The sequence below is a fragment of the Vanellus vanellus genome (genome assembly GCF_965231255.1).
Source record: "Vanellus vanellus genome assembly, contig: HAP1_SCAFFOLD_59, whole genome shotgun sequence".
Classification (NCBI taxonomy): Eukaryota; Metazoa; Chordata; class Aves; order Charadriiformes; family Charadriidae; genus Vanellus; species Vanellus vanellus.
Genome location: NW_028127359.1, coordinates 793,795 through 808,316, shown reverse-complemented (window position 1 = coordinate 808,316; position 14,522 = coordinate 793,795). Strand labels below are relative to the sequence as shown.

Genomic DNA, 14,522 nt, shown 5'->3' with positions numbered 1-14,522 from the left:
AATGAGAAAATCAGGATCTAATTTCTCATTTTTCAAAAAGTCTCCATCTGACTTTCAGAAGCTTGAGACACTGGCGTTTTTATAATTTCAGTATGTTATACAGCAGAAGGCCAACACTTTTGTTAGATTCATGAAAAAGTTAAGAGCCCCTGGGAGATAGCCTCCCAGCCTGCAGTTCCTAGACACATCCAGGCTTACTACAACTGTAATTGAGAGCTGGAAATCTTTTTGCTGGTTTATCCACTGCACTTTGGCTTGTGCTCAGTAGCACTCCAGTGTCACATGCAAATCTATAGCCTGGGATGAGCCAGTGACTTGGAATCCACCATGACGCAAGCTACAGCAAAGACACACAGATATGCACAGTGAACATTGTACCTCTGAGTGGCTGCCAAACCTAGTATGCTAAGGGAATTAAGGCAGAATCTTACTATTGACAACTAAGCATTGCTTCAATCTTGCAAATGATGCTTTTTTTTCTCTTTTTTAACCTTCTTGCTTTAACTGACATATCTTGATATCTGTAGAAACCCGATTTCTTTCCCAGAAAGAAAGAAAATAGGACTCTGGACAATTAGAACATCTTCCTACTAATAGTAGAGGATGAACAGGACAACCTGCTTACACTATATCCTTCAAGCCACTTCCCACTGCTTAGGTTCATCTTGTATACTAATTGAGACCAGGCTCGCTCTTAATTTATTTTTTAAAAAGCCATCTCCTTATACAAAACATGTATTAAGCAAGAGTCTGCAATTTACCTTGGGCTGGTCACATCATGGGTATTATGGAACAACTTCTGTATCTTGTTGCTAGAAACAACTCCCACTTTCACCAGGTAGGAATAGGCTTCCACGTGAAAAGCCCAGAAGTGCTTCCCTTTGGCAATCCCAGTGTCGCCAATGATGTAATCCAGGGTTGCGTAGCATCCGACCTGCATGCGCTCAGACCCCAGCAGTAGAGGAAATCCAGCCCTACTTTCCACAGAGGTTCTTCCTGGGTTCAGCAGGAGATGTTCACTGTTGTACCCGCATTTGTCATCAAAAAGAAAACTGAGAACTGAAAAACAGCATCCCAAAAAATTTTCTCTTAGTTAAGTATTTCTGTGCTTATAAACTATATTTTAAGTCATGCTGGCACTAGAATTCCTCGCTTTTAAAGGCTACCAGGAACATTACGCAAGCTAACACAGTCTCAGTATGCTACCTACTTAACCTGTTTGTTAACAGTGCTTTTAAACATTTATACAACCGGTAACAGTGTAGTAGAAGTCTGGGAGCTACTGGAAACCACCTACAGCTCTTAACACCACCAGCAGCTCGTGGACATAAGAAAACCCAATACCTGGGGCTGGAGGCGTACGCAAGATAACTTCTCGGCTCCAAGGGCTGGAGATGGATCCTTTATATCCTCGAACTCTGAAGGCATAGCTGCTGTCGTCATCGAGATCAGATATTACTTTGCTCTTGCTGCAAACTTCGATCTCCTGCCACGTTGTACTCTCCTCTTCTCTATTAAGCTTATGATACTCAAGAACATAGATATCAGCTGAGTCTGTCTTCCCAGGGCATTCCCAACTGATCAGAGCTTTGTTGTACATTTTGCTCTGCTCTTCATTGATTTCTGGTATTTCTAGACCTGGAATGACAGAGATTCAGGAGAAAAAAACCTCAAATGTAGATACATGTTGTTTTAGAATTAAACACAGAAGCCCTTTGTTGAGTGGCTACAGCACTGGGGGGACAGTGGGGGGGGGGAATCTGACTCAGTCAAAGAGTGCAGATGAGGACGGGTCTGTTCATGCACTTAAATCCTTTCTGGTTTTACTTTGAAAGTTGTATTATTTATTTTTGCTGGCAACTAAAAAACCATATAAAAACCTATTCTTTTCTGTCATGCAATCACGACAAAAAGCTGCTAGGAAGACCTAGTATTACTTAACTACAATATTTTGGAAGCCAATGTAAACTGGTTCTGAATGCCATGGCATCTTAGCTTCTTTATCAAAGCTGAAGCTAGCATTGCTGCCAGGTAATGCCTTGAGAATCACAGAGGCAGAAGGGACAATGCAAGTCACAAGATTGAGTTCTGCAACTGCAGCCCTGCACAAGTTTTGCCTCTTTCCAGAGAAGCCCTTAAAGCTATAACTCAAGAAAGACGTGATGCTCTCATAATTTGCCATTGGAATGGAAGGACAAGTCACCAAGGATCTCTTCTTGCTTGGCTATGTCCATCACAAAGTCCTCGAAAGTAGTTTCAGCTGCTGGCTTGAAGCTCTTGAGAGATTCAGTAGCTTTTTGGATTCTGAAAGCACAGAAGCAGAGGGATGGCAGAAGAGGGAAAAAGGAATTCACATGGGTGTATTCCTTAAAGCAAAACCGCTAGGTTTTGCTTTAAAAAAAGTTCTCTTTTCAGGTACTTACTCACGTGTCCCAGAAACTTGTCTCTCTAGACAGAATTAAAATGCAAAATTTAAAGGCCTTTTGTACATCAGTGTAAAGATAACTAACAGGGAATCTTTTGGTTGGCAGAGCATTTTAACAATTTGGGGCATTACATTCAAAGAACAAAATAGGTGTGAAGCACTAATGGAGCACAACTATTCAGATCAAAGAGTTTAAAGCCAGAAGAGACCTGTTAGATTAACTTGCAAATACCCGATGCAATCTCTGAGCAAAGGACTGTATCAGTGAGCTGAATGGGTTACCCTTCCACTGCAGTCCTACTGAAGAAGGCTAGGCGTTGGCGCAGGACAGAGCCCCTCCTCTGGGCTGTTTTTTAACGCACACTGTAATATAGGAATTTCTACTGAATGGTACCGGGACCGCCTCTGAGGCTCTGCAACACAAAGTACTTGCATTCAGTACTTTCCTAGCAGGTGTCCAAAGAATATGACTGACCAGACATCCCTGGAACAGTACCTGTACCTCAAACGGAAGATAATTAATAAGATACCTGACATGAAGTTGTTTTGCTGTTTGAACAAAACAAGATGAATCGGTTTCTTTAAGCAGTTCTTGAGCAAGTCCTACAAGGCCATTATTTTCCAGGAGCCCTTGAGATTCTTCTGCTTGTGTTTGCAATTTTTCCAGCCTTAAATTCTTAGAAGCTTCAATTGCCCTAAGAGCTGCGGATTTCTTCTCTTCCAGGACATGAGATAATTTCTCAAAACTCTGAGATGCTTCTTCTTTAGCTCTTTCACTGTTGCACTAGGAGGGAACAAAAGACATTTTAGACGGATCCCACAGCACTGTGGCTGTGTACAGAAATGTACTTAGGGTTGTTCAAGAGATCAGAGCAAACTAGTCATCTGTTTGACTGACAAGACTAACGAGCTTTGTTATGCTCTTCAACACTGAAAATGCAATCAGCACTGCACCCAAGCTAGTAAGCGTCTCCTACGTTAACACAGAGAGGAAAGAGCAGGAAATTATTCCTCCGATTATGTATTGAGTTACGCACAGCGTTTGTCTAAATAGTTCATGGAAAAGCACTGTAAAAGCAAGTCAGCGTCTGAAGTCTTCATGCCCAAGACCTAGGTGCTCTTCCACCTTCCCCAGTCACCCTGAACTGGGAGTCCAGCCCAGTTTCTCCCCTATGCCCTGTAGTGCCACCTCTGATGAGTGCCCTGGATAAAAGGAACTATGAAGCACAAAGGCCATCTGCAGCAAGATACAGGCAGGGCCAGGAGCTCCTGCCAATTTTTGCCATTGCGTTTTTCAGCTCGTATGTGAGCTCCCAGCTCTGACTCTTCTGCAGGGAGATTTTGCCCTTAATTCTGACTTCACTGCAACATCCTCAAGGTAAACAGACAGCATAAATTGTGCAGCACCACTCATATGCAAGAGCTGTAAGTCTAACCCACCTCTCTTTGGGTAAGGTATCAAATAAGCTTTATGTCAATTAAATTCACAGCAGCACCCAAAACTTAACTTCCCTCTGTAGGTTGCCCAAATTTCCCACACTGTCAGGATTAGGTCTTACCGTCTGTGACTCAGAACCAACACAAACTGTTCAGAAATGGTTTTGCTGGCTAACAAAAAAAAACCCCAAAGGATCTGGAACACTTCACTGTTCCATTTGGAGTCCCTGCTGTGTCCTTGCAAGGTCCATCCCCAGACAACCCACAAGCCACTCTCACCTCTGTTTCTTTCAGCAGCAGATCCAGCTGCGTGATGCGAGCTTTCACCTGGCTCTCCTTACTGATGAGGTACTCGATATCTTTTGAAAGCTTCTCCTGTTAAAATAAAACAGCAAACTGGCAGGCAGAACAAGGGCATCCCACCCAAACTGACAACAAGCACAGGTGGGCCACCCAGCCAGCACTCAGTTTCTGTAGTTACGAGGACAAGAGCCTGCCATCAGTTAGGAGCAGCAACCCTGCGGAGAACTGCTCAGTGACCCGCCATGACTGGCCCGGGACATCAGGCCACTGCCATGTGCAGGACTGGTGGCACAGCCTCTGAGGAGAAGAGGTGACAGCCTCAGCTGGCTCATCCTTCCCCAGCCACAGCAGTCACCTTCTCTCTTAGGCTAGGAACACGAGTCTTCAAGACATTACCAGAACTAATAGAAAAGCCTCATAGGTTATTAACTCATCTGTAGTAAGGTTTGCTAGAAAAATGAGTGGTTGGAAACTTGAACTTAGGAGTGTCTCTGCACTTCCTTAGTTGCAAGAGTTAACAGCTGTACAGGAAAAGCCTTGCAAACAGGCGAGGAGGCCAAAGAGCAGAAGGCAGGCTGGGATGGGCTTTTTTTTTTTTTTTTCTCTCCTGTGAGCAAGAGAGGAAGCAAAGGAAGAAGAGGAGGCAGCAGCAATCATTCTTTAATAACAAAGCAGTGTTTGCAAGTCTGCCCTGTTGTATGGTGCTTAGGGAATCAACAGCTCTGCAACTTCAAAAACATACAGCGTCCCAGCAGATAACTGCCGATGCAGATTCTTCAGGAGTGCTTCTGAAGTATAAGCTAACCCAAGCCACAAGGACACTTGCCTTAAAAAAGCCAGATTGTAAACCATTAACTTCTTAAACCTTCTGCATTGGTCAGTACTGATGCACAGTTGGCTAACATAAGGTGGAAGCGCTTTTAAGGGGTTCTGTTTGAAGCCTCATAGAAAATATAGTTTAGTTTCTTAGCCGCACACTATGTCACACTAATATATACATTAACAGATGTTGCACAGCAGCATGCCTCATGACTCGTTCAGTGTCCTCCAAACACACGTCCTGGCATCCTGCCAGGGGAAGTTTGCCCTTAAACCCGAGGCTCAGTGCTCTTCCCCCTTCTTAAGGCCAGGTCCAACAATATTTACTTTTACCTTAAAGGTTTTGTAGGCAGTGCTTATGGTTGTTACTCTGTGGTTTGCATGACATCCACCCGGTTTACATAGACGACAAACAGGCCTTCTGCAGGTTTCACAGTACATGTTTACCCTCTCCATTTCATGTTCTGGACACATCAAAATCTGGAAGAAAAAAAAAGAGAGCAGAGAGAATGCAGGTGTCCTTCCAAAAACAGAGGTGCTCAACAAACCACCAAAACACTCAATTATCCCACAGCAGCGTCTGACTTATCAGTGGGTATTTTTTATATTCTGTTTATCTTCCACCTTTTACATTTGTCCATGCCAGTGAAAGCCAGCAGATGAAAACAAACAGTTTCACCAGGTTTACAGTGAGTGAACCTGTAGCAATGTCTGTGTACACATCACATAGCCTCCATACTGCAATCAACCATTTTGCTAATCCCTGAAGCTGTCTGCACACCTCAAGCTCCCCGCACTCCAGTTCGGAGATGTAAATGCAATACATAACATGTCCACCCTGTCAAATTTAACCCTGTTCACACCGGCATCTCTTGAAACAGCTATGAACTGTTTCTTAAAGCAAGAGTTGACATAATACTGTAATGACTGAGGTCTAAGCTAGACTCTGACCAGCCACATAGCCATTGCTCTTGGAGCAACAAATGAAACGCAGCCACCACCACCAGTCACAGCCATCTTAAAGACAAAAGGCCCCAGTGTTTCAATTTTTCTGTCTGACTCCAATTACAAGTTGCTCATGCTGAGCGCTAATTCCAGCAACAGCTTAAACAGCACTGTAAAAAACCTGGTGTTCACTAAAACTCATCTTTCAAAAACTGAGCGTGTTGAAATAACTGCTCAAAGAGGGAAAAAGTGCCGCTCAACTCCAAGATCATGCAACAGATAAAGCCATCTAAAAGGCACATAAAGTAGCATAAACACGGACACTCAAAGCTAAGGTTGCAGACCATCTCCAAAACCAACTCTCAAGCTCCAAATGTTATCTTAGGCTATGGTGAAAAGCCCAAAGACAAAGGAAATGTTCAGGAAAATTAGCTGTGCAGGCAGACATCTCCAAAAACTGCAGTCATGCTGTTAGTCTGTGGAAGCAGTTTTTCCACAGCAGTGCACAGTCACACCTAACGGAAACTGCACACTTTTATTCATCTCCTCGTGTAAGTAAGAATTACAGCCTGCAAGCTAGAGACCGAAGAGGTCAGCAGATTACCTCGTCTAGTTCTCTCAGAATTCAAGAACAATCAGCCCAGTATCTGCTTCTCCCATCCCCACCACACACGTTACAAAGTGCTCTCCAGTCTGGTTGTGAATGAAAGCGGGTTTATGAAAGGTGGGTTAACCTTGACCAGCAGCCAGACAACAACCAAGCTGCTCACTCGCTCCCCGTCCTCAAGATGATACGAGGGGAAAGATGATCATGGGTCAAAACAAAGACAGGGAAATCACTTACAAATTATCTGTTCATTGCCAAGTCAAGTAGACTTGGATAGTCAGAAACTATGACTAAATATTTTAGACCATTCCCCCACCCCACTTTTTTTTTTTTTCCCTAGGCTCAAATTACTCCTTCATTTGCATTTGCATTTCTTCTTCTCACTCCCGCCTGGAGAGGCACACGAGGGATGGGAAATGGAGGATTACAGTCAGTGCATAACACTCCATCTCTGCTACTCCTTCCTCATTATAAGTTTCCTCTCTTCATCACAGGTCCTCTCCACAGGAGACCAAGGTGTTTGTGGCCAAGGGGATCTGTTCTCATTTCTTTCTGTCTTACTTTTGTCCTCTACACTCACAGAATGGGTGAGGTTGGAAGGCACCTCTGGAGACCGTGTAGTCCAAGCCCCAGCTGAGGCAGGGTCAGCTACAGCAGGTTGCTCAGGACCTTCTCTCGGTGGGTTTTGAATAACTCCGTTATTAGAGACTCCACCACCTCTCTGAGACACCTGTTCCAGTGTTTGTTCACCCTCAAAATTCAAAGCTCACTGGGAACTCCTGAGGCTTTGGAAGATCTCCATTGGTGGAGAGTTAACAACCTCTTTGGGCGGTTGCAGTGTTCCAGTGGTTCCAGAGTTTGACAACCTTCCGAGTCTACTCACTGGGAACTCCTGAGGTACAGTTGGCTCCCTTGCCTTCATTCCCTCCCATCAGGCATTGAGACACCTTAATAAGGTCTCCCTGAGCCATTTTTTCTCCAGACTGAACAGCCCCAGATCTCTCAGCCTGAAGAGGACTTCAGGTGTGTAGGGGCCATCGTGTCTACAGGCAGGTCCATGAAACTCTCCACGACAGCGGAGACAGGAGATGTGATGGGACACCGTACCACAGACCTATGGCACATCCTCCGCTTGAACGGCAGGTAACCGTGGCTGAAGAAGACACCAGAGGGGAAGGAAACACTGGAAACTCTTGGGGAGAGTGAAAGAGGGAACGGGGAAGGAGGGCTAAGACAACAGTGACAGGAAAGGAGAAGAGACAAATTGTCCCTTCCCAGGGGCGGGCTCACAGGGGGCGGGCTCACAGGACACAGCCAAGGGGGGTGAAGATGTCCATAAGAGCGTCCCACCCTGTGCCTGAGCTCTGCTTCCAGCAACAATGGCCCAAGGAGCTGCTCAGACATGCAAGTTTATGCACCTACCTTCAGACAGCGCTGAGTAAGAAAGCAAGGCCTGGAGTTACTAGGAACCAATTAAGGAAGCTAATTATGGCCTTCAAGCATGAACTGAAGTCCTCCAACTTCTCCAATAACCAAAGCACCCACTGAACCTTGCTCCCAGACAGAACCGCTGTCCTGAGGATAACAGTTATTGCCCACCATGTCAGGGATGAGGTGGACTCTCCTTCCCAGGCCCAAGGGGGTTAAACCCACACCTTAGACTGAAATAACGACTTTTCAGAGCAGCACTGGCACAGTTGGAAGCCCATCATCACCTGAAGGGCTCTGAGCTTTGCACCAGGCCAGTGCCCCTGGACGCCACGGCCGCGGCATGAGGAAGCAGTGACTCGGGGCACTTACAGTCACCGTGAGGTTCTCCCAGGTGATGCCAGACACATTGATCTTGTTGCTCTCCCAGAACTGCAGGGTTTCGTTGCTGGGATGGGTCGGTGCCTCACCCTTACAGCTGGGAGGAGAGAAGCCAAGACAGAGGTGAGGGGAAGGCGATGGAGGTGCAGCCCTGAGCTCCTGCCAAGGGGCAGCGGCACTTTAGGAGGAAGAAACCCACTAGGAGATGGTGAGGAAGTCCAGCTTGCTGTGCGTGTGCACAGGGTAGGCCTCTCGCAGGTGACTCAGCTTCTCCAGAGCCTCATAGATGAAGATGATGCAGATGAGGGAGGCGAAGGCTTCTTCGGTGAAGCGGGTGATGTAGCACACCAAAGAGCTAGCGTCAGTGGCCACCAGCACCATGCAGAAGAAGGCGGTCCACAGCCCAATGCACGCCATAGAGAGAGGTAGAAGAGTGCGTAGTCCCTGGGAAAGCAAAAGAAAACGCAGGGTGGAAAGGGCAGCAAGAGGCTCCGAGCCGTGCCTTCCTTTGGGGAAAGTCGGCAGCAATTCAGGAGCGTGTCAAGGCTGCGGATGGTAAATGCAGTTTCCACGTCCTACGACAGACAGCCTTGGGGCTGCGGCGCAGGGTGTGGGCCCGCAGGAGGAGAGGCCAATTATTTAATTATCATTCTTTAACAATTACCTTGTGTTAATGCCTCGGAGGCTAATTGAGGTCAGGTCCCTGTTGTGGAAGGTGGTGTTCTCCCACATCACCCCGATGCCCTAACAGCGAAAGCGGCTGGGTTTGCACCCAGTTACCCGCTGCCAGCAAGTTGGGGCTTCATAATAAATTTAATTGCAATAAGAGAGGTTAATCTCCCATCACAGTTGCCACAACAAAAAGACTGTCATGGAAAATATCCATTTTGCCTGAAAAGCTCCTGCTTTTTCAAAAATCATCAAAACATTTGACCAGAAAACTGTTTGGATATGTGGGTAAAATATATTTCCACTTCCAGCAAAAAACATGCAAAAAAGTGCCCGAGTTTGTACTGAGAGGAAAGCAAATCTTCCCTCATTCCCAAACCAGAGTCATTTGTCTCATCTTCCCTGTGCAGCCCATCTCGGGCATCCATATCCTTGTGGTTTCTCCTCCTCCTGCTCTTTCACTTTAACTCTAAAAACCCTGAACCACCCATCCATCCTTCAGAGACCGAGGGCTCCTGCACCGTCACATACTAAAGCAGCAGCGCGTGATGTCTGTGACACAGAAGACAACTTAAATCTACCAACTACCACTAAGAAAAACATCTTTTCTCCATCCCTGCCTTCTTCTGAAGGCGCTCGCAGCACCTGGCCGCAGCAGCCAGCCTTACTTGCAGAATTTGTAGAGGATCTTCTCGAACACGAGGACGGGGCCGGTGCTGCCGAGGATGGCGAGAGGTTGCCCAGCAAAGAGGAAATACACCACGCCGGTCACGGATGCGCCCAGCAGCGACTCCATGGCACTCTGTCCAGGGAAGAGAGGCAGCAGCGAGTAATTAAATCATTAGAGGGAAAACCACAAGTGCAAATTCACTGCAGCAAGGACTTTTGCATGAGTGTTGTCCTCCCTCGTGCCACCCAACAGAGAGAGGTGCTCACTATGTGGCTGTTGGTCGCCTCCCCCAGCAGTCCCCCAAAGGTGATTGATGACGGGGGACATGCAGGCACAGTAGAGGAAGAGGAAGGACGCCAGACACTGCAGGCTCAGACCATCCCGAAAGTAACTCCAGAACCAGGGGGCTTTTCGCTTCACATCCCGGATCAAACCTCCAAAGAGCCTGGAGGAAGGAAAAAAAATTAAACCATTTTCGTGGAAGACCACGTTAAGTTTTCTTGGCTGAGGAAGGACAATCGCAAGCACAGAGTAACTTCCATTGCTAAAAAGAAGTCTCCTTCTCCCATTTTAGCCCCAGGAGAAACTGAGGCATACAAAAAAACCACAGAATCACAGAATAGTCAGGGTTGGAAGGGACCTCTGGAGATCATCTAGTCCAACCCCCTGCCAGAGCAGCGTCACCTACAACAGGTTGCACAGGACAGCGTCCAGGCGGGTTTTGAACATCTCCAGAGTGGGAGACTCCACAACCTCTCTGGGCAGCCTGTTCCAGTGCTCCACTACCCTCAAAGTGAAGAAGTTCCTCCTCATGTTAAGATAGAACTTCCTATGTTCAAGCTTGTGCCCATTACCCCTCGTCCTATCAATGAGCACCACTGAACAAAGACTCCTCCCATCCCTCTGGCATCCTCCCTTTAAGTATTTGAAAGCATTAATAAGATTCCCCCTCATTCTTCTTTTCTCTACACTAAAGAGACCCAAGTTCCTCAGCCTTTCCTCATATGAAAGATGTTCTAATCCCCTAATCATCTTCGTAGCCCTTTGCTGGACCCTCTCCAGCAGATCCCTGTCTTTCTTGAACTGGGGAGCCCAGAACTGGACGCAGTACTCCAGATGCGGCCTCACCAGGGCAGAGTAGAGGGGGAGGATGACCTCCCTCCACCTGCTGGCCACACTCTTTTTGATGCACCCCAGGATGCCATTGGCCCTCTTGGCCACCAGGGCACATTGCTGGCTCATGGTCATCCTGTTGTCCACCAGGACTCCCAGGTCCCTTTCCACAGAGCTGCTGTTTTCTTGCAATGGGGCTGATCGTGCCCGATGTCCGCAGGTGGCTGAAGTTTGAGGAGGACGTGGAAGACGGCAGCGAACGCTGGAGCAAGCCCTACGTGGCCATCGATTGGCAACAGTTCAGCCCTAAATATTGGGCTGGCCCCTCTCCCCCGGGTCTGGCCAGGCTTGCACAGAGCCATGGAGAAGGAGAACCATCTGTTCCACCTCTGCATAAGGATGGGCCACTTTCCTTCCCCATGTTTCCATTTTTAAAGGCAGGATCCCTCTAAGGAAGACCAGCCTCAATCCATTATGCCTTCAACTGCCTCCCAAATAATGCCACTTTCCCTCAGAAGAACAGCAAACCACACCAATCAGCCACACGGACCTGCTTGCAGAGGACCCCGGCACCCACGCAGCCCCGAGGAGGCTCATGAATGCTGCGGCGGGACTTACAGTGGTAGCCCTGCTCCATCGGGGCACAGTCCTCCCGTTCCTTCTTCCGATGCTTCTGGCGGTGGGGTCGGTGGTGCCGGTGGCTTTGCCTCACCAGCGGCATCCGCATGCCCACGGACAGGGTGTGGTGGCCTGCAAAAAAAGCAGCGTTCTCATCACTCTCGATATTGCGGAGACGGTTGACGCCGCTGCCATGATTAAACCAGCACAGCCATCCCAGGAGGAAACACCAACTTCTCTTCATTTTAGTTTCACTGCATTCCTGAATGTCAGAGACCCGTCCCTTTTTCCAAGCCTGTTTTACTCTAACTTTGCAACAACAGAGCAACAACAAGCGATGGCTCCGGGTCACCTAAAAGTGCCCTGAAAGTATCAACCCTCGTCTCAAATTCCAGCTTCGGCTGGACAACACTCAGACCTGCTCATTAAGCAGCCACAGAAGGTAATTATTTTTAAAATCTTTGTCGGCACAAGGCGACAAGAGGAGATCCAATTAGTCCCGTGATAATGAAGTCTGGAACAAAAAAAAAGAAAATCACAGCCCTGTGTCTGCAGCCATCAAATTATTCTCCTGACCTCTCCAAGCCAAGAGCAGCCTCTGAGAAAACAAGCTGGGAACTGCCCAGCTCCGTGGCCAACACTCACACCACAGATGCCGCGGGGGCTTTTTCCCCTCTGTCTAAAAGCCACAACATTAAAAAAAATGTGAAAATAACTGTGCTTGTTTATTTAGAAGCACGCCACGTTTCGCTGCAGGTGATGCGTACACTGAGCACAGGACGCGGCAGGGACTTTGCGCAACGGGAAAACGCGTGGGGCTGGTGCCACCTCTCCCGACTCACCTTCCAGCTCCTCCTTCTCATAGTGAATATTGGCAACGGTGCTCGTTCTTCCCTGGTCCATCACCGCCTCCTCGTCGTGTCTCTGTTTAGCGAGAAGAAGAAGGTACAAGTTGGGGCCAGGTGAGGAGAGCTCCCTTACGTCCTCCCAGTCATCACCCATCCCCGCGGCCACGCGAGCCAACGAGCATCACACCTCTGCATGTCTCCTCCTTCAGGCACAGCCCTAAAAACACGGACTTGGAGGAGGTTTTTTTTCCCCTACCCAAATAAAACCACCTGTAATGTCACCTGTATTGTATACACCGTGAGTCTGGAAGGATTTACTAAAAGGGGAGACAGTTGAGTGTTTCAAACCAAAACCAAGCCTCCTGCTTCATTCTTGTGGTTCCTTTCGAAAAATTAAAATAGGGATTTCCAAACTGGGGGTGGGCTGGGGTGGGGAGACCCAACCCCACACTTTTGAGCACAGCCAGTTTCATTCTCCAAACGTGATACCTGCAGGACTCACTAGATGGCACTTGGCCACAGGACATGGCCACCACCAACCTCCAAAGGCCCTCAGAACCTACAAGGGTGAAGCTTCGTCTTCAGCCCAACCAGGCTCAGGCTTCTCTTGCTGCAAGCCCGCTTTCCACACAAAACTGCATTTTTCTCCTCAAAAAAAAAAAGCCAAGGGCTGACAGCTAATGCCCTCCTTGGCTGAAATACCACTGCCAGCGCTGCACAAAGAGCATCTGTGCCTTAAAAGCTGAAGGAGAACTACAGGAGTTCTCTTCTCCCCTTGCCCCCGGGGCTGGGGAAGCATCACTGGGATCACCGCGCTCAAAGAAATAAAAAACCAACCACGTCTCACACTCGAGTCACAACTGCAGCTTTCAAAGGGCCTCCAGGAAACCCTTCTCTTTAGAGAAGAGCAAAATACCGGAAATCTGCTTTTTATCCCCCAAATTCCTGCTTCGACCCAATGGCATCACCTGCCGCCGCGCAGCAGCGACGCTCGGGGAAGCTCACACCTCCCACTCGCCAGCCAATTTAACGAGCAAAAGGAACAAACGTTCCCATCTGGGAATGAGCTTTTTCTGGCCCCCAAGTACTTTGTCCTTTGCCGCCGCTGCCAGGTGCCTGGAAAACATCAAAGCATCGAAACTGGGCTGGGAAAGGGGATGGCGAGCTCACTTTTGAGTTTTGGAGCAGAGAGTGTTGTTCCATCTCAAGAAAACTTCTCCAAATTATTATTTTGCTGCAGCGTTTTTTTTGTCCCAGCAGGAGAGAGAGGGATTTTTGACTGTCCTGCCTCAGTTTACCTGTCTCAGTGCAACTCCTCCAGTTAGAAAGAAAAATCTTTCCCTGGGGAAGCGTTGGTGTAATTGAGGATGAGGAAAAGTACAAAGCAGAGGTTCACGTCCGGCTTTGAGTCCTCCCGGTGCCGGGGGAGGCCAAAAGCATCGCACGAGCACGCAAACTTCCCACCTCAGCCCCCTCGTCCTGTCACACGCAAGCTGGACTGGCCACCAGCAGCAGGAGGGAGGATTAATGTAATTAATCTCGCGCAAAGTGTAATTAATAACACTGATCCCAGTGTTATAAGGGGATGAGGGGCCAAACTGGGGGAGCTGCTCTGGTGGCGGAGCAGGAGACCCCCCTCCTTGCCCCTCTCCATCTCCATCCTACCCAGACGACGCCACCGGTCCTGTGGCTCCCTCCTTTGCTATCGTGGGGGTCAGCACCGTCCCTGCGGGGACCCCTCTGGCTCCTGAGCCAGGATTTGGGCTGTGACGGGGACTGGACCCGGGAGAGGACACATCTCCAGAGCCCCAAAGTGGGGCTGTGAGGGGGGGGGACACGCAGGTCACAGCTGAGCATCACCAGGACGTGACCGTCATCCCTTGCTGGCGGAGACGCAAATTCCTCTCCGTCTTTGCCGTGAGCTGTAATTTCAGAGCAGATTAATTAATTCCCCACCTCTCGTTTGCCCCCGAGAGCAGCTCCTGCAGCCGGGTCCCATGGGTGCAGCGGGGGGGCGGACAGGCCCTCCCCCAGGCTAAGGAAATGCAGAAAGATGGGGGGACCACCCAGCCACCTCCTGCCTGCACCCCAACACCAGGCGCATCCGCACAAGCGCCCGGTGGGACAATAGCTGAGGTGACCGGGTGGCATGGGGCTCTGTGGGGACAGTGGCCTTTGTCCCCCTGCTCTGAAGGGCCACAGCATCACCAGGGGGTCACATCGAGATGCGGAGGAGGGGACAAGGAGGGGGGGTCTGGT

At 48.6% G+C, this 14,522-nt stretch overlaps 1 protein-coding gene across 1 annotated transcript in view; it reads right to left on the bottom strand.

Annotated features, from left to right (window-relative positions):
* Nucleotides 1–757: 757 nt before the first annotated feature.
* The window catches only part of LOC309685334 (E3 ubiquitin-protein ligase TRIM36-like), a gene marked incomplete at both ends in the record, with an annotated part of 28,834 nt that continues 15,069 nt past the window's right edge, over nucleotides 758–14,522 (bottom strand). Inside the window, 6 exons of the mRNA XM_082501114.1 lie at nucleotides 758–1,059; nucleotides 1,345–1,638; nucleotides 2,180–2,304; nucleotides 2,956–3,209; nucleotides 4,142–4,237; nucleotides 5,318–5,464. Of these exons, the coding sequence (XP_082357240.1) occupies nucleotides 758–1,059; nucleotides 1,345–1,638; nucleotides 2,180–2,304; nucleotides 2,956–3,209; nucleotides 4,142–4,237; nucleotides 5,318–5,464 (1,218 nt within the window). The remainder of the gene's footprint in view (nucleotides 1,060–1,344; nucleotides 1,639–2,179; nucleotides 2,305–2,955; nucleotides 3,210–4,141; nucleotides 4,238–5,317; nucleotides 5,465–14,522) is intronic.